The 19,433-nt window shown below is 42.7% G+C and overlaps 1 protein-coding gene across 1 annotated transcript; it reads left to right on the forward strand.

Annotated features, from left to right (window-relative positions):
- Positions 1–343: 343 nt before the first annotated feature.
- Positions 344–10,080, forward strand: PSMA6 (proteasome 20S subunit alpha 6). The gene is made up of 7 exons (XM_057365944.1): positions 344–524; positions 3,162–3,256; positions 4,011–4,092; positions 4,352–4,507; positions 7,426–7,604; positions 8,226–8,320; positions 9,874–10,080. Exons 1-7 carry the CDS (start codon positions 449–451, stop codon positions 9,929–9,931), a joined length of 741 nt encoding a protein of 246 aa, XP_057221927.1. The 5' UTR covers positions 344–448; the 3' UTR covers positions 9,932–10,080.
- The last annotated feature ends 9,353 nt before the right edge of the window (positions 10,081–19,433 follow it).

The raw sequence follows: 19,433 nt of genomic DNA on the forward strand, positions 1-19,433 counted from the left end.
TCATTGAAGAGCACGCGCGGAACTTTAGGAGGGGTTTTGTTTTCCTGGCTGGCTGGTGATACTTCCATCCAGTGTCGATGGATAGGGCGATGATGATGCTTTTATTCTGTCGTTTCCTSGCGCATTCCCTCCGGCAGGGGCGAGTGTTTTTACGTTTCAGTGGCTCAGACCCGCTCCATGATGCCGACAGCCCTCAGCGGGCACAGCTCCGCCCACAGCTCCGCGCTGCGTTTCTCTCGCGACCCGCGTGACGTGGCGGCGGCCGCGGGGCTCGGGCATGCGCAGCGCCGGGCACGGAGCGTGACGGTGCGGGCGAGGCGCGCGCCTCCGCGCCTGCGCGGGCTGGGCGCGTGACCCGGAAGCGCTCCGGCAGTGCCTGCGGCTGCGGCGGGGCTCTGCACGCGGACAGCTCCCCCCGGCCGCGCGCCGCTCCCGCGCCGCTCCCGCCATGTCCCGCGGCTCCAGCGCCGGCTTCGACCGGCACATCACCATCTTCTCGCCCGAGGGCCGCCTCTACCAAGTCGGTGCGTGTCCGGGCCCGCGGCGCCGCCGCCGGATTGCCCCGTCACGGGCCCGGCCTGCCCGCGCCCCCGCCGCWSCCCCGCCGCTCCCCCGCCGCTCCCCGCCGAGCGGGGCTGCGGCCCACTCGGGAAAGCTCCGCTGAGCCCCGCAGCCTGTGTAGAGGGGGAGACGCGGCGCATCTCGTGGCTCGGGAGTCTCGGTTCCCACCCGGCCTGGTCCCGCGATGTGTGGGGAAAAGCCTGGTGGGAGCGCGGAGCAGCGGCGGTCCCGGTCATGCCAGCGTTGGGATCCGGGGAAGGGAGATATGATATTCCTCGCATGAGATAAGGAAAACTTAGAGCCATGGTGGGCTCTCTTGAGTGTCCCCTGCCACGGGGAGGGGCCTCCTCTGAGTCCTCGGTCTTTGATTTCACATGCTCGAAGACCAAACTTGCAGCTATCCAGAGACCGTTTTATCCCCCTGAAGTGTTTCTCTCGGTGTGTCTTGCCGAGCCTCGGTCGCTGCGTTTTGTGATCTGAGAACTGTGCGATAGCTGTTTGAAATGGGATTTGAACTGCCTCAAACCCTGCATGCCAGAGTGACGAAGTCATTTTTTGGATGTAACTCATGCACTTTTTTGTTATACTTGAGTGCCTTGTGTTCTGCACAGTGTGGCCTGTGAGATAGCAGCAATTATCCTTTGTTTTCAAGTATCTTGGTACGGTCTGAAGCCAGGCTTCAGCTTCTTCTGTAAGCTACTGAGTCTGTTATTCCTGTTTTTGCAGTGCAGCATCAGGAAGTGCATCCTGGTGGTCCTTGTGTAGGATACTTGGTGACAGCACAGTCAGCTCACAGTCTGGTGGGACAGGTGTTTGAGAGTGCTTCTGGAGGATGCCCACAGTGGGGACAGACGAACTGTTCTGCAGCATCATCCTGATGCTCTCTTCCCCAGCTGCAGTGGCTTCACTGCACATCCATTGTGTGTTACATCCTCACATCTGCCTCTTCTCCAGGAAAGAAGCTTGCTGGGATCAGATTGCATGCATTACGCGTGATGCCATATAGACTTTTTGTGACTGCACTTGAGTTTTTCTCAGGAAGAAGCCTGTGTGGATTAGGCCTCATGGGCAGGCAGCCCAGTCTTTAGCAATCCKTTCTGGCGGGGAAGAGTTAGGAAGATGCCTGTAGGTGTGTGTACACAGACAGAAAGTTACTTCCCCTAAATACCTACATACGGATGCTGTCTTGTCACTGGAGCATGTAAAATGCTCGCGTGCAGCTTCTGTGGTGAGCCTTATACATAGAGATTGTAGGGACAGTGCTTCCTCACACACGGTGTCAGTGGTTCTGTGACAGAAGAGTCCTGGGCCTTCCACTGCCATCAAAACAGACTGGTTGGTCTGCATCTTTCCTGGCTGTCTCTGTCACAGTACTACTTGCTGGGAATGGTTTCTGCATTCTGGAGCAGAAGGAAACCAAGTCTTGGTTTTCTGCCTCTGGGKTGTATTTAGCCATTAGGTTAATGTATGAGAAATGTAGTACCTCCATACCTTTTAACAGTGTCTTAGAAGCAAGTATCTGCATATGTATTTGAGAGCTTCCTGCATACAGCTTTAAGCTGTCTTAAAGCTATTTTAAGTATCTATGTGCTATAGGAAGAAAAATATGTAGATGTGTGTAGTTAACTTCAAGCAAGAATGAGCTCACTTTACCCACAGCCAGGTTGGCAACTTGGGCATGGTGCCACGTGGGTGTCCCTGTTTGCCAGCATCTAGCCACAGAGTGGGCAGAAATCTCATGTTTGCTTGCAATCAGATGTCCAGATCTATGTGGCTTTGTTTTATCTTTGTCCCTGTGTTGGRTTAAAAATACTTACAGGCTGTCCAGGATGAGCATGGACATATGTTGCTTTAAGATTGCCTTAAAACTTGAGGCTTTTCTGGAATTTGGCAGTATGGGAACACAGATTTCCAGCATAGTGATATTGGACTGAAATGCCTATACTTGGTCTTAGCTCTGTCTTCTGCTTCCAAAGCTCAAAAAATTCATGTACCTTTGAAGCACATGAATTGATCTCATATTAGAAAACTGAACAGTTATTTCACATTGCTGTGGTTGAAATCCCTCAGAGGATCAGTGTTCTCTTGCTACCTATTAGTTTCAATCTTCAAAGGTGATGTTTCTTCTAAGTGGAGTTTTGGGAGATGAAGAAAATTACCATGGTCAAATTTCTGTTGCAATGTATTTAGGGAACAGCTAACGGCTGTTTTTTTCAGAGAGGATGTCTGCAATGGTACTGAGATACTTAAATAGCAGTAAACAGATGTAAAACAGCACTAGCAACTTGGCTTTGTTACATTGTAAGAGCCATTTCACCTTTTGGCATATTTCTTTGAAAACTGGTAGTAACAGCACCAGTGCCAGAAGGGACTGCAATTTAGCTTGTCTGGTTGTTGGTAGTCGTGAGCAAAAACTAATTTGTGAAGGCGCCTATTCCTGCTGCCACCTAAGTGTCACAGAACACAGAATGGCTGAGATTAGGAGGGACCTCTGAAGATTATCTGGCCAAACCTCCGGCYCAAGCAGGCCCACCTAGAGCTGGTTGCGCAGGGCTGTACTGACACAACTTTTTTATTAACTTTTTTTTTTTTTTTTTTAGAATATGCGTTTAAGGCCATAAACCAAGGTGGACTTACATCTGTAGCTGTTCGTGGGAAAGATTCTGCAGTAATTGTAACACAGAAGAAAGTACCTGTAAGTAGTTTGTTTTTGAAGGGAGGTCTTGTAGGAGAGGACTAAAAAGGTGAGGGTGAGATTCAGCAATAGTGATATTATACTTATTATCACTGACATATATTGCTGTTTGACCTGAGTATCTAATTATTGTTCTGCTTATTACAAGTTCTCTCTCCATGTGGTGCTCGAYTGTACATTTTCTCACTAACTGCTGCAATATTGGTTTTCTCTGTAGCTGTTGAAGGAATAAAGCTAAAATAAAAAGTTGATCATGCTGTATKGAGCATGTATTCATTGTTCTGGCTTGCAAGGGCTGCATTGCATAAGCATAAGCAATTCCCTGATTTCTTAAATTCCTGCTGACAAAGTGTTATACCAATTGCATGTAGAACAGGTTTTCATGAGTGTTTCAGTTCCGTGATGATGGGTTGTTGACAAAGGGGGGAAATTCTTATATGTTTGAAGGGCAGCATGCAATAAGAGAGCCAGCTTTTGTATCTTGGTTCTCAAGAGGGGAAAGGACTGTGATGCTCTTGCTGTTATCCTTTTCCAGATTTTGTGGTGTTAATYGTCCCTCTTCTCCAATTTCTTCCCTTGTATGCCTACAGCAGTAAGAGAGCCCCAAAGACCATTTTTAGCTGTTACGGGTCCTTTTGGGCTCTTCTGTAAAAACCAGAGCATTCAGAGTTTATCTCTTTTTTTTTTTTTTTTCCTTTTTCTTTTTTCTGCAAGGACAGTGTTTTCTATTAGATTATTTCTATTTCCTCTTTAGGACAAGTTACTGGATTCCAACACAGTGACCCATTTATTCAAGATCACTGAAAATATTGGTTGTGTGATGACRGGAATGACAGGTATTTAATTCACCACCTTTTTTCAATATCTGAAGTATGTCAGATTTTTTATGTAGTTTACCAACATTACATAATATTAATATAAATAAGTGCTCTAGRAGGTTTTTTCCACTCAGTCTGGACTTGGAGAACTTATCTAGTTCTAATGGGTATATTTAAGGACAATGTAAAGTTGGACCTGGAATTTGTACTCTCAGGCAATGTTAGAAATAAACATGGTACATGCTTAGTGAAATTAATATTGGTTCTTTCTGTCTAGCTGACAGCAGATCCCAGGTGCAGAGAGCCCGCTATGAGGCTGCTAACTGGAAGTACAAGTATGGCTATGACATCCCTGTGGATATGCTGTGTAAAAGGATTGCAGATATTTCTCAGGTCTATACCCAGAATGCTGAAATGAGGCCCCTTGGTTGCTGTAAGTACAGTGTATGAAAATAATCTTTTCTGTTGTCTAAGTTTGCAAATTCGTATATAAGAAATTCTCACCCATTCTCCAAAYGGGTAACTGAGGGAGTAAGAGGGATGAGCAGTCGAATGAGAGAGTAGGTTTGTAAGTCTTGAATTGGAGCTATGATTTTACCATCAACTCAGCATTTGAAATGATGTAGCCTCTCTGATACTATTTCACCTCMGTTTTTGGGGCCTGGGCTGTTTGCACAGCACAGTGATGTCTGTGAGCGGGGGAAGCTCTTTATAACTGTGTCTGTTTGTGGTGGTTTGACTTTGGATGGATGCCAAGTGTCTGCCAAAGCCTCTCCATCATCCCCTTTATCAGCTGGACATGGAAGAGAAAAAATACCACTAAAAGGCTTGTGGGTCAAGATAAGGGCGGAGAGGGATCACTCACCAATTACCACCATCGCAAAAYGGACTCAGCTTGAGGAAATTAATTGAATTTATTAACAAGCAAATGAAAATAGGATACTGAGTAGTAAAACCGAATCTTCAAAACAACTTCCCCCTTCCTCCTTCTGAGGTTTAACTTTGTTCCTGGTTCTCTACCTCTTCTCCAGTGGCAGAGGGAGATGGGAAGGGGGGTTGTGGTCAGTTTGTCGCACATTGTTTCTGCTGCTACTACCTCCTCAGGGAGAGGATTTCCACACATTCTTTGCTTTCTCCACTGTGTCTCCCATGGGAGGCAGTCCTCCGTGAACTTCTTCCAAGTGTGTCCTTCACATAGGCTGCAATTCTTCACAAACTGCTCCAGTGCAGTGCTTCAGGAACAGACTGCTCCAGTGTGGGTTCCTTTCTCCACATCACCACAGGTGCTGCCAGGAGCCTGCCCCAGCATAGGATTCCCATGGGGCCACAGGATGCTCCTTCATACATCCACATGCTCCAGCGTGATCTCCTCCAGAGGCTGTAGGTGGATCTCACTCCACCATAGATGCCCATGGGCTGTAGGGGCACAGATTTCTCACCCTGGTCTTCACCATGGACTGCAGGAGAATCTCAGCTCTGGTGGCTCCCTCCCCTCCTTCATTTATCTCAGTGTCTGCAGAGTTGTTCTTCTTACATATTCTCACTCCTGTCTTCTTTGTCTACAATTCCTTTCTGCCCAATAACTTTTTTTCCCYTCTTAAATACATTATCCCAGAGGCACTACCACCGTTGTAGATGGGCTCTGTCTTGGAGCCAGCTGGCATTGGCTCCTTCAGACACAGGGGAAGCCTCTGGCAGCTTCTCACAGTAGCCARCCCTGTAGTCACCTCACTACCAAAACCTTGCCATGCTACCCTGTGTCTGGGTATTGCTGCTGAAAGAGAGGTGGAAAGTGCAATTATCCTTGTGCAGGTTTTGTTGCTTTTTTTTGTGTAAGTAGTATGTGTAGGACAGATTTGCCTAGTTTTTGCTCCTAATTTAGCCATCATACATAAATATGTAATGTAGAGAAGATGTGCTTGAGAATATTTCCCTTTCAAATATTTTTACATGTCTTGTTTTGTAACAGCAAATGCAGCTTAAAGAAAAGTTATGTGAAAAGTCATTTTTTGTAGATACTCCTGGTCACCTCTGTGTTCTGAGGTTGTTTTTTCTCTTATGTTTGGCTATAAGCAAATTATAATCATACTGATAGGCTATCCAGAAACTGAGGTAAAAGACTTAAAAGGTTTCCTCAATTGCTTTTTCATTAAACATTCTGTCTGGGTTTCTTTTTGATTGGTTGGTACTTAGTGTTGTTGTTTTTTGTTTCTTCCTTTTAAGGAGAATAGTTCCAGAATTGATGAATCACTTCTTGTAATCATAGTARGCCCTAAGACTTCTCATTAACAAAGTACCATTCTGGGTTGCGCCAGTTTCCATGATGGGGCAATTTTCCTATGATTGTGTGCTTGYAATTTTCAGGAAGGATTTTTTCTTTCTTCCCTCGTCATTTCCCAGGTCTTGATACTACTGGATTTTTTTTTTTAAATAGATTAATAAAAATGTGTTTTTCTTAACTTCCCTTAGCACTTTTTGAAAATATGAGGGGAATTTTCTTCGATTTTAWTAATAGCTGCTCAGAAGCCTATCAGATCTAACTACTAGTTAAAGGTTATACAAGTGTAAAGTGAAAAGAATTGAAAATCATGACTTTGTTCTGTTTTGGATTTTTATTGCAACTATTGCTTTTGACTTATTTTTAGTATGCATGTTAAGACAGTGCATCTGTAAAGCAAGAGGTGAGGGTGAACACAGATCCATTTCAGCGATGTGATCATTTGTGTTACTTGAAATCTATCCAGCTTCAAAACACTTAGTCAGATGTTCTTCAAAGACTTGGTTATGTCCTGATGTTTCCACTTTTAATTTCAGATTTTTTTTAGTTTAAAGAGGAAAAAGTATGTAATGCATGTTTTTCAAGATTGCAAACAAGAAATCTAAATTTGATCTTTTAATATTTCCATTRGTTTCATAATGTTTGTAAAGTTGCTTTCTAGTAAAAGGCATTTGGTAATAAAACTATTGTTTATACTTTTGTGTCACAGGATGTGAGCTGTGGCTGGGTAAACTTTGTATCAGGATTAAACTTTTTTATTTCCTGACTTTGTGGTTCTCTACACACTGAGCATGGCAAGAATATTTGTATGTTTARTGAGTAGCCTTCTTTGGGAATGACAGAAATACAATTTCTGCTAAACTGGGWTGCACACCTGGTAATGAGACACTGGTAGGAAATGGCGAATTAGAGATAAAAAAGAAATCACAGCTCCAGCTATGGGACTGATTCCCAAAGATGTACTGCTGTGCATGCATGTTTTTTTCACAGGGAGGAGTATCCATTCTGTTCTTCAGTTGAATTAAATTGCTAAAATTGGGGAAATAAATAAGTTAACAAATTTTCTCTTCAAGGTATGATTTTGATTGGTATTGATGAAGAACACGGCCCTCAGGTATACAAGTGTGATCCAGCAGGTTACTATTGTGGATTCAAGGCCACAGCTGCAGGAGTTAAACAGACAGAGTCAACCAGTTTTCTTGAAAAGAAAGTAAAGAAGAAATTTGACTGGACATATGAACAAACTGTAGAGGTATGCCAGCAGAGGAAATGAAGATTTGTTAAAAATATTTGTCATGAATATGCTGCATGTTGGCTTGCAATGTAGAGAAATGCAGTTAGGCATTTCCTCTTTCCCTACAGTTCTGTTTTGCTGCCAGAGCAAATAYAGCTCTTCCAGCCAGAAAATCAATTGAAGGTACTCTGCAAGTGTTTAAATAGTCATCTAATCTGCTTCTTCTGCTTTTTGTTAGCTGAAGCAGATTCTGGAATTGTTGCACTCCCACTGTAGCTGGTGTTTGGTTACTACAGTGCTTGATTTTGGGGATACCAGTATGACTTAACTTCTAGTGACATTTAAAACAATCTTCATATTAGAAGGCATTTCGAACAGTATCATTGCATGATAAAAGGTTTGGCTTTTGTTATGTGTTTTTTCTGCTATGGAAACATGTCCCGTTGTTTTTTGTAGGTTGGGCTTTTTAGGGGAGAGGATTGGAGAGGGACTGGGTACTGTAGCAAGGGGAAACTATTTGGAGATTTTGAAGTGAAAGGAAATAACTAAGCCAGAAGGAAGNAAAAAAAAAAAAAAAAAAAAAAAAAAAAAAGCCTTAGTGCTTTATTTTTAATGATAGGGATTTTTGTCATCTTTCAGACAGCAATAACATGCCTGTCTACTGTACTATCCATTGATTTCAAACCTTCAGAAATAGAAGTTGGTGTAGTCACAGTGGAAAATCCTAAATTCAGGTAAGTGATTGGTGTTGTTAAAACTTGGTGTTTCTCTGGTTATATGCAGTTAGTTTTACCTTCTTGTGTAATCATAAATTGAGAAAAAGAGATTGAATTTTTGAAGGGTTTTTTACTTGTAACTGTTCAAAATGTGTAGGAATAGAAAACATATTTAAAAAGCAGCACAGTTTTAAAATGTGTGACATGGAGTTAGTAGAAAAAAGTGTTCTTTCATTTCTTAAAAGGGTTTTGCTTTCTGTGATGATTGCAATGTAGTTACATCTGGTCTAGAAGTGTTTTTGTTCTTAGAAGCATAAAAAATTTTCATACTACTGGTATCTGGAGTCCACTTCCAAAAGATAGTGCTAACTAATGTAGTTAAGTCTGGTTTTTATTATGGAATATTTACAAGTCCCTTAAATTCTTTAATGCTTTTCTAAATTGAATCTTTAAATTATTCTTGCTCATCTTTTCATTGTTAGTCTTTTTAACATCTAAAACATGTAGTTAATATGTATGTATGATTTGAAATACTCTATTTAAATTTGGCAAGGTTAAAAGATTTTGGATTTAAAAAATCACTAGTAATTTGAAAACGACTGAACTGTTTATTTTCTGAGTACACTGCATTCCCATGTAGCATGAAAGCAAGGCACCTGCTATTTCTTCCCTCCCTCAYTGTTGCCTGCAGGGCACTTTGTGCACCAAGATTACTTGGCCAGGGTATCAAGACAACACCTGGAAGTCTTCCTGCTGAGGACAGGAAGGCTTCACATGGGATACAGTGTACTTGACAGCCTTCTCACAACACAATACATAGCTGCAGAATATGCATGAAATGTAGGAGAAAATGTTTTGGGTTTTTTTGTAATGCAGAAAGACCCTCCAGGTATGGCTTACCTAAAATTTAGATAAGTCTGGCTTGCTGCACAGGGATTCAGTTATTTCTGCTTTAGTCTTTCTTCAGTTTATTGTTGKTTTTGTTTGTTTGTTTTGTTTGTTTGTTAGTTTGTTTTTTTTTTTGTTTAAAAAGAAAAAAGGGAACAGTTAAATGTGGAACAAAGTCCTCTGTTACTTTAGTCTAACTGCTTGGTAAGTGGGGGTTGAAGAGAGGGCTCCTGCAGGTGTGGTCTTTTAAGTGCTTCCTTCCTAACATCTTTAAGGTTGACTCAGTGATGATGGGTGGTTTTGCATTTAGGGATGTGTATTGAGGACAACAGAACAGCACAGTGTTTTTGAGAAAGCACACAGGAGCTACATTACCCCTTTTCTACTGCCACTCAAGGGTMAAGTGCTACCTTCTCACCAGGTCTCAACTTGCAAGTGCATTATTCATGAAAAATTACTGTTCTTTTTCTATCATTTGTTACCTGCTTGCTTTCTAGTACCTTTGGTTCTTCCTTTATTTTTCAAATGAATTGGAACGTCACCCTGTGRCCCTGGCAGCAGGGCTTTAAAGGGCAGAAAGATACATTGCTGTAAAACTTCTTGGTATMGATATTAGGTTATAGAATTGGAGCTTAAGGGGAAGAATCATTTAAGCTATTTAAAATTTCTTTTTTTTCTTTCAGGATTCTTACAGAGGCAGAGATTGATGTGCACCTTGTAGCTCTGGCAGAAAGAGACTAATTAGCGTTCCCATTTCCATTGTCTGTGCTTCTGGCCAGGATGTTTGGTGAAAAGAAAACACTTAATAATGGTTTTAGATTATGGGTGGAAAACAGTGTTCACTATATGATGTATTTTACTCTGTACAAATAAAACAGAGGTTTTTGAAATTCTTGGGTGTCTCCTTTTAATATTATTTTAAAACTTCCARTTCTATGAAACCATCATCAAAATGCTTGATAACTTTGAGTGTTTCTGTGATAATTTCTTGCATTTTAATTGTATTTTAAGAGAAGTTTTATACTCTGAGCTGTATTTTGCATCTGAGCTATTTGGCTCCTCGTGTGAGGTTAATACCAGTTTTTGTGGTGTGGGTGTCTTGATATAACTGTTACATTTACATTCATTCTCTCCTGATGTTGAAAGCCTTTCAGCATTACTGGGGAAATTAGGAGGACCTTATTTGCTCAGGTTTGTGTGAGAATATAGGGTAAAATCTGAAGGAAAAAATTTGAGCTGTGAGTCCCAGTCCAGTCCTTTGGACTAATTTATTTGGGGTGCATATGGTGGATTTAAGAGCTGTGTTCTACAATTAAATAGCTCTGCAGCCAACATTTGTTTAGGGAACCTGCTCTATATGTATTGTACTTCAGGATTGTGGCTGTTAGTCACCTACCAGGTTTTGAGACTTTGGGCAGTGCCAGAAAAAGTTGAGGAGACAGGGGCAATAGATAAAGTCCATCAATGGTAGCATCTGTGGGATGCTATTCCCCTTGCTTTTTCAGAGGTTTTGGGTTTGGAGACAAGACTGCAAAAACTTCAGTGAAGGTGAAGAAAAATGCCTTTTTGTTTTTCTTCAGTTGAAGAGGTTCCAGCCTCAGCAATGAATAGAGAGATGAGGAAGTTGTGAGGGAAGAGACACTGAGGAGAAAGGGATGATTACCAAGCAGTTTTAGCTGTTGCACACGAGTCTCCTTGAAAGAATGCCAAGCTAATATAACTTAACTCTTTACCTTCATTTCTCTGCTGTGCTCTTCCCATATGGGGTTTAATTATTCCAAAATTATTTTCGCTTTTTTGAAGGCATTTGGGAAAAGCCTCACAAATTCTCAGAAACCAAGATTGGTTCATTTTTTTCCTATTTGCTTTATTTTTCAAGTTCATTGTAGTGAAGAAGATAAAATTCTGTGTTTGGTGGCTTTAATAAAAGGTAATGTTAACCTTATGGAATGACTAGATTGAGGAGATTCATATGTATCATTACATTGTTTACTTCACAAAGCTGCTTGGATTTCTATTTGTGCCTCCAAATTTCACTTCCTTCGTGTCAAACAGTGTAGTGTGGATGATAAGCACCCCTGCTGCTGGTTTTGGGTTGGTTATCTGAGAATTCTGTCTGGGTTTGTGCAACTATTGACACATTTGTGCAGCTAATGGCGTATTTAGAAAGGTCTGTTGTTTCAGCTGCCAGTGATGGCTGAATTTCTGAAAACGTTTAGGGCCTTTCTTCCTATAACTGTTCTATAATTTGAGTAGACTTAGGTCATTGTTCAGTCTGCCATAAAATATCATCCAATGATAGTTTGTTCTTGACTAGCTTTAATAATATATAGAAAACTTCACTAATGACTTCTTGAACAAAAATTAAACTAGAGCACATTTGCATAATCTTCAGTGTCAAAATTCCTTGCAAGTCCTTTAGTTCTAAATTTTGGAGCATGTGTGGTATTGTATAACTCAGGTGGTGGTTTTGAGAGCAGTGGGTGTTTGTTCATACCTTGCCTGTTTTGCAATGCAGAACATCCCAATGCAGAGATGATGAAATAAGCTGTCTACAATATATTGAGTGTGAATGTTGCCATTTTTATATAAGCAAAGTTAAAAGTGCAAGAACTGAAAAGGCATTTTAGCTACTATTTTGCCCTGTAGAGAAAATTCATGGTGTTCTTTTCATATTAATAATGGGGGTTTTTTTTTCAGTCAAAGCTTTTTGTTATTGAAGATAAGGCAGCAGTGCAGGTGGCAATACCTGACTGAATGGGAAACCCCCATGTATTACACATAACACAGAATTACATTCTTCACACCCTGGAGCTGATAGCACCTGCAACCAAGCTGTACCAGCTGTGGCTGCTGCTGAGCTGTACCTGGTATCACCTGCTGTTCCAAAGCTGGCACTGGCAAAGAAACTGCAGAGTGTGTGGTATGATCCTGATCTTCTAGTTTCGGTAGAGCTTATCRAGAGTGATATCAGACTTGGGATTGCTCCATGTGTTTGTGTTTGTTGTGCCAGTGCTGCAAACTGACATGCAGGTACAGTGTGAATGTGTGAGTAGTTGAACAGGAATAGGATCAAGTTTTATTTGCATACCAGACCCACATCAGTGTTACCTGTACTAAATTTGGACTGGCTTGGCACAACTTTGTAGCTGTCCACATTACATTACCACTGCTCTTTATCTGGGTGTAGTGTAAGTATGTAAATGCCAAGTACGTGCAGTCAGCTTAGGTAAATCAGCAGTTACTGACCTCTGAAAATCATCTGGATTTATGAGTAACCTGCCTYCCTCTGCACAAAAGGGGGCCCTGAAGGCTGTAATGGTATGTACTGTAAACAGAAGGAGCTCAGTGGGGAGCCAGTTGCTCACCCATCCCATGATGTGTTTATCCAGCTGCGTGYTGGATTTTGTCCAGAAGGATCCTGTGACAGACAGTATTGACAGCTTTACTGTGATCCAAAAGGATTACACCAACTGGCTGCCCCTGATCAATAAGCTGGGTTATATTGTCATAAAAGGAAATCAGATTTGATAAGCAGAACTTTCCCTTCATGAAGCGATGCTGGCTGTGATCAATGACTGCATCCTTTAGGTGTTCAAAAGGATTTTCCATGAGGACCTTACTAATTGGTTTACTGAACAGCCTGAAGTCTGCTCTCCTTATGTCTGGAGTTAAAGTTTCTCTGGTGGTTTTCCTTCTGTCAACACAGATTTTAGACTCAATCACATTGTGGTCACCATGGCCAATCTCCCCTCACAGAGACATCAGAAGCAGTCTGAAGCAACATCGTATTAAGGCAGGCAGTAGTGCTGTGTGGTGCTGTGTAATGCACAATGTTCAGCCGTATAATTTCACTGTAAAGCTTATGACAGTTTAAGGACAGGGGTAGATGAGGAGTTTGGATGGACTGAGTACATATAGATATATCACACCAATTTTAATGACATGGATTAATATACAGCATTCTTTACCTTCTCTGTCCTGTTTTGCATTAAGTCAATGTCCAGGTTTGCCAAATAAGATAATTTGGTTTAGCACACATTGTTGGAAATAAGATGAAAGAACTAGGTCTGTGGTTCTAGCATCTGAAGGAAAAAAGTATGTAACTTTCCCATTTTTTTCCCCTGACACAGAAGCAAAGCCTACTATTTTGAGTTCTGTAAAGCAGCAGCCTTACTGGGTCATGAGATCAAGTTTTGTAAAGTGTMTCCATGACTATTTATGTTTTCTTCTAGGAAAAAAGCTATGCTACCAGGGTAGTAACAGTAGGGGCATTGCGTTTCATTTTGTAATCACTGAATTTTTGTTTTTTCAGATGGGAATTTTTAAATTGTCATAGCTTGTTCCAGCCAGTTCTTGATAGTAACAATTTGTTCTGTTCCGTTGTTTTGCTGTAACCCAAACTACTTGGAAACAATACAAGACATCCTGTAGTTCAGGATCTGTTGGAACAGTGAAGCTCGCATGCCCAAATTAAAACAAGAATCATCACCTGCTTATGCAAAACTGTTTAAAATATTGTCTGGACTTCGTTTGTTTATTGTGGTTCTCATACTTGAGAAAGCCCTGTGAAACACTTTAACCTGATAAACTTGCATTTTTAAGTGGCTGTCAAAGCCCTCAATTATTAGCAGTATTTGCTGCTGTTCATCAAGCTTTTCTTAGCATAGTCATCATTTCTCTGGTAATAGTCTTACCGATGCCACCATCTTCTATGAAAATTCTGTGCTGCAGTGTTAAATATGGCAACTCTAATGTACTTCACTATAAACCTGATTAATAAATAGAGCCAGCGTATCACTCAGTCAAAATCCAGCTAACTGCTTGGCAGAATTGAGTCATCTTCCAAGTAGTGTGTACTTCCAGTTTTTGGGGACAATGTTTTTTTTTTCCTGGTCCTTTTTAGAATCTGCCAGGCATAGCTGAGCTCCTGGCACTGCAGATGCACTATGTGGCCATCTTCTACCTCTCGTTGTGGCTTAGCTGATACGTTTATTGAACCTCAAGCCTCTGGAATCAAGTTTTCTGTCTGAGCCTTTAGCAGCATAGTGTGCAGTGCAGATTAGTACTCAGAAGCCAAGTCATGTTTTGCCAGCAAATTGTATTTGTTTATTTCCTCTTCCAGAAAACTGACTCTTGTGACACCCAGTGGCATAGAGAGTTGTGAACATAAGGTATTTAATCCTTTATGAGACTCCTTAGACTAGAAAATAATCCTCTCTCAAGTCAGAGAGTCAAAATGGAGAAAAATGGCACAAATGTGCACGGACTGGGATCGYATGAGCAGGAATAAGGATACCGTTCAGTGGCATCTGGTGTTGCTGTGAAGATGGCAGGTGTGCTCAGTTACCTTGTTTTTTTTCCAGCTCTTCCTTCAGCACTGGTGCTCATTTACATTTGTAATGAGCCATTCTCTTTGCTTAATTGATGGAAAATACTGGGKTTTTTTTGGTTCAGTTCTCTGTTGCATAAGTCACCTGAATTGGCTTACTCTGGTGCTGGTGTAAAAGAGGGAAGAGGGAAATTGCAGGATTGCACTGCTTCTGCTTCAAGCTGYTGTGGAAACTACAGCCTGCATCACCAAAGGCACAGGAGTTTCCATAGCTCATTATCCCCCTGGCTACTCTCTGACTTAAACCTATTTGGTGACACCTGGCTCACCAAAGTCGTGTTTGCCTCTGTCAGCAAGTGACTCAAGCCTTCACTCGGGCAGCATCAAGGAGAATCATCCCCATCTCCTCTGAGGAAGGTTTCTTTGGGGACCATGCTATTACAGCAGCTCCTTCTCAGTTCCTCTGTTCCTGCAACAATTGTGTAGCCCAGCAATTTTCAGGGCTAGTCAGGGAACTGATTTGGAAACAAGCTTATGTTTAAGAAAAACAAAAAACCAAAACCCAGCCAGAGCAATAGCTCAGTGAGGACCCTGGTTTAAGCATGATGCTGGTSCTGCAATAACAGTACCAGCACAGGGGGCAGTGCAGCACAAGATCCGTAAGCAGGGTCTGGTTAAACTGGTGCCACACCTGGTAGGAGTGACWGTCAAAACTCTCCCTTGTAAGTAAATATTTTTCCTCAGGGAAAGATGGGGTGTTAGTTGTAAGAATCTGTAGAAATCTCCTGTATGGAATCTAACTGGAGGGTGTCATGGTTGGCTAGGCAGGGGGTCTCTCTGGGCAGTGATTTTTTTGTCATTTAGGAACCAGGACTCCCTACAAGGTTCCAAGGAAACCTGCAGCAAATTGGCTTCCAGAGCTGCCTTGCACTGGATTTTAGCACACGTGGGATGGGCAGCCTTTCTTTCTTTTCCTTTTCTCACTCTGTCCCTTAAACCACTTGTTGCCTTGCATACTTTTAGGATGTTGTGAAGGAATTTATTTGCACTGAATGTTAGCCTAGTTTCTGTTAACAGTATTTGGAAATGCCTAGCTGACAGAAAAAAAACCAACAACCAACAAACGTTTCTCATCTAAGGATGTGGTGAAGCTTGAAAACAGGCTGCCAGGTTAGCTTAGTTACTCACTGTGCTGAAGGGAACAGGAAGAAGGCTGAGGATCGCTGGGGTCAAAGCAGAAAGGAGGGGGGAGAAAGGAGGATTTTCAGTGATGACCGGGAAGGCTGCCTGACTTGACAGTGGCAGGTTGCCTRAACCCTCAGTCTCCAGTGGATATTTTTCAGCTTGTAGCTGCTGGTTGCTGTATATGGTGGGTGTCTGCACACGTGAAAYGTTTGTTGAATGCTTGTTAGAAGATTGGGTGTTGATGTTCCCTGTTCCTATCTCCAGGAGAAGTTTCCATTACCAACCTCTCTTACCTAGTTACAAAGCATGTAAATAAGGTACAAAATAGTGTAGAATTGGCTTTGTAAGTGCAATAATAGTTATATGCCATGGGTGACAATAGTGCTTACCAGGAAGTAATTTTTTAAACTTTTTTTCCTACTTTGAGTACTTTGCACTGACACCTACGGATTTCTCACTCYAATGCAGGAAACAGACCTGGGCTCTCGTGTAGGCAGTTCAGCAGGGACAYCTGTATAAAGTGCATTAATAGTCTGTAAACTCAAAGTCAGGAGTTACAGAAATGGGTTGCAAAATAAATCTGGGGGGGAAGGAAAAAAACAGACCCAGATGGTGTGAATGTCCTGGTATCTAGGTAAGGAAAAGAGAACAAGGTTGTTGGGAAAAAGGAAGATAACAAAACAAATGAGTGATAAGTAGCATTACAAATSGTCTATATTACAGGGATGAAAGGTTAATTTCAAGAGGGGGATTTAGTTTCTAATAGAGAAAAATAATAGAATGGAGTTTTCTGCTCACTGATGTTGGACCTATCAATAAATGAAAGCTTGTGCAATGCATTCAGCAGAACAATTGAGAAACTGGTTCTGTTCTGTTGATGAAGTACATATTTGCAAAAWGGTGTTAACAGTCCTTATTCCAAATGCAGAAAATAACGAGTGTGTGATGCTTTCCCACTCTGGTAGCAAATCAAAACACATACCATAACAGCATACAAACACTTCTGCTTTGTAACAAGAACCAGTGTGTGTGGATAGCTACATGCTATAATCCATTTCTGCCAGGAACACGGGGCTTTCAAAAAGGGCTGGAAAGACCCAGATGTGCTGCAATTGCAGAGTGGGCAAAGGGCCTTGTTAGAGCTTCTAGGCTCAGGTGCACGAGGCTCTTGGTGTGAACAAGGGCACAGGTCCACAGAGTCCAAAACAGCTGCCTTCAGTCAGTGCTTGGTCCCACTGCCCTGGTGCCAGCACTGGCATCCGTGTGATTTCCGTGAAGCTGACCCTGTTCATGGAGCCCATCTGGGCCAATACTCATCCCTTCTTCACTGCAGGATTAACTTTTGTCTGGCTCAGCTCTCTGGCTCATCACAGTTGCACGGGCTCCACTGCTTGTAGAGCAGAATGGGATAAGGTCTTGGGGAAACAGAGAGGGGAGGATCCAGTTAGCACAGGCTGCTGTTTTATCATCCTGTCACAGTGCAAATGCACACCCCTCGATTTGCTTGTGCCACATAYTGCGGGTTGCTACGGTTATATTGTGTTGGTATTTGAAACATTCTGAGATGGATCGTTTCCTAGGAGAGTAAACAATTGCTTTTTGCCAACATCAGGCACATCTCTAGCTCAGGGCACTCTGCAGCAGTAAGGTACAATCCTCCAGACATCCTTCAGCCGATTCTGTAGGTGCCGCCCCATTCACAGCCATACCAAGAGTGTGAAACTCCTCATGCATGTGCTTCATTCGGTTTGCGTAAAATGGGTGTTTGAAAGGGCCGGATTTAAGAGCTGTGGTTGCTGCCTGGAAATGCTCCAGCTGGTGAGAGGCTCCAGCTCCCTCCCTCTRGTCTTGACAAATACTGTGGAGCTGCTGAGACAAGTTAGTTGTGCTGGCTAGTGTGTTGTTTTCTGCTCTCCCATGAGTTCTGACTTGGATTTACCTTCACGTCGGTTGAAAATAAATAAATAAAATACAGCAAAACTCAAAAAGTACRTCTATGCTGAAAGATAGGCATTTAACATGAGTAGTATTTGCAATAACTGTGCACAAATTCTGGGCACTCTGTTTTGCACATCTGCTGATTTTTAGAGCTGTGAAAGAAAACAGCATTGTCCTCAGTAAGCGGGGTCATGTGAGGATAGCTGAGCAAGAAAGGAAGCCAGCCCAAGCACTGCTGTGCTCTCATGAGCCTTCTGCCACGGGCTGTGGGAGAGGATTCACAACAGCATTAAATATAGTTGCAGCAGAACTTGCCAGGCTAGTTTCTCCTGGATCTGTGCTTTGAGATTTTCATTTAAAATGTCCTTGCATGGTGCAGTCTCACTGATGATAGCGATGGGGTGGACATTGGGCTGGGGTCCCTCCAGCCCTGCTCACCCTGCAGCAGAGGGGTCCACAGGACTTGATGGTTTGTGACTCCCCCACAGCTACAGCCTCTCATCTCAGGTGATTTCTGAAGACCTGCCACTCTTAACAGTGAGAAATATTGCTACCCTACCTTCTTTCATCTTCTGAATTATAAATTACATTYATTCCAGCCATTTTTAAACGTGTTTAGGGAGCAAACTGCAAACTGACCAACTTCTATAAACTGCTTTCATTTTCAGTTTTCTTTAAAAACCTTTCATGCTCAGGTCACAGGTACTTTTGGATTTGAGAGAATGGATCAGTTCTCTTTTTTGGAGACCAAAATGATAAGAAGTTCTGCTGGAAGTAAGTTACAAGCTATTAGGAGAAAGATAGTTTGAAATTTGTTAAATCACYTCTGGTCCCAATCCTGTCCCCTCCCACTTCCATACACTTAGCAGTTAATTAMTCCTCCACCAACCTGGGGAGAAACATTTTAGTGGTAATTTTCCCCACCCCAGCTGCTCCAGGCCCACCCTGAAAGAAGCAGGGAAAACTTGGGCTTGTTTTTATTGGTACCACACCTATGGCACCGAGCTCCACCCTGGAGGGAATTCCCACGGTAAATGCACGGCAAAGTACGGCAAACATTCAGCAAGCCCCGTAAATACAGTAGAAACCTTCATGAGTGTGCRCGGCTTTTTGGAATCTTTCCCCTTCTGAAGATTCTCTGTGCTGGTGCCTGTGACCGTCCTGCAGCCCAGCCGAGCTGTCTCTGCTCACTGCACAGAACTGTCACAGCCTTCACAGCTGCCTGGGACTGTGTGGTTTCCTTTTTTCCCCTGTCAAACAGTGAATAATGGGGTTTTCTCTGCTAAGACTAGAGTGGTCCGGTCTGTGCTTTTGTGTCTTGTGGTCAGATGGGCAGTGATATCTTTCCACCTGTAACTCTATCCTAATTGCCTTTCAATTACTACAGTGCAGATAATGGCAAAATTCCCTGCAGAWGAGACAGGACGAGTGATCCGCAAGCAGCTGAGGCAGGAGATGCTCTGTGTGCTCCGTGTGCCTCTCCCATCCCACCCAGTCCTGCCCGGCTCCCAGGGCCGGCCCGGTGAATGCCGTGGGATCTCCGCCTCTGGCTCAGCAAGGAGAAGTAAAGGCACCAAAATCCCCTCCTGGCTTCCCTGTTCCCAGACTTGTCCTCCATTCAAAAGTACCGTGTTTATAGWCAGTGTCACCGGCTGGGAACCCCCTGTCTTGCACAGTTTCCTTCCGCTTTTCTTCTTCCTGAAACGCCGTGCCTTTGTCATGCCACAACCACACAGCGTCCTCTGAGCAACAAAAAGAGAGAGCGCTCGGTGCAGCTCCATTCATGAC

Source organism: Malurus melanocephalus, unplaced genomic scaffold (genome assembly GCF_030028575.1).
Source record: "Malurus melanocephalus ecotype Western Australia unplaced genomic scaffold, MMel_1.1 scaffold_0, whole genome shotgun sequence".
Taxonomy (NCBI): Eukaryota; Metazoa; Chordata; class Aves; order Passeriformes; family Maluridae; genus Malurus; species Malurus melanocephalus.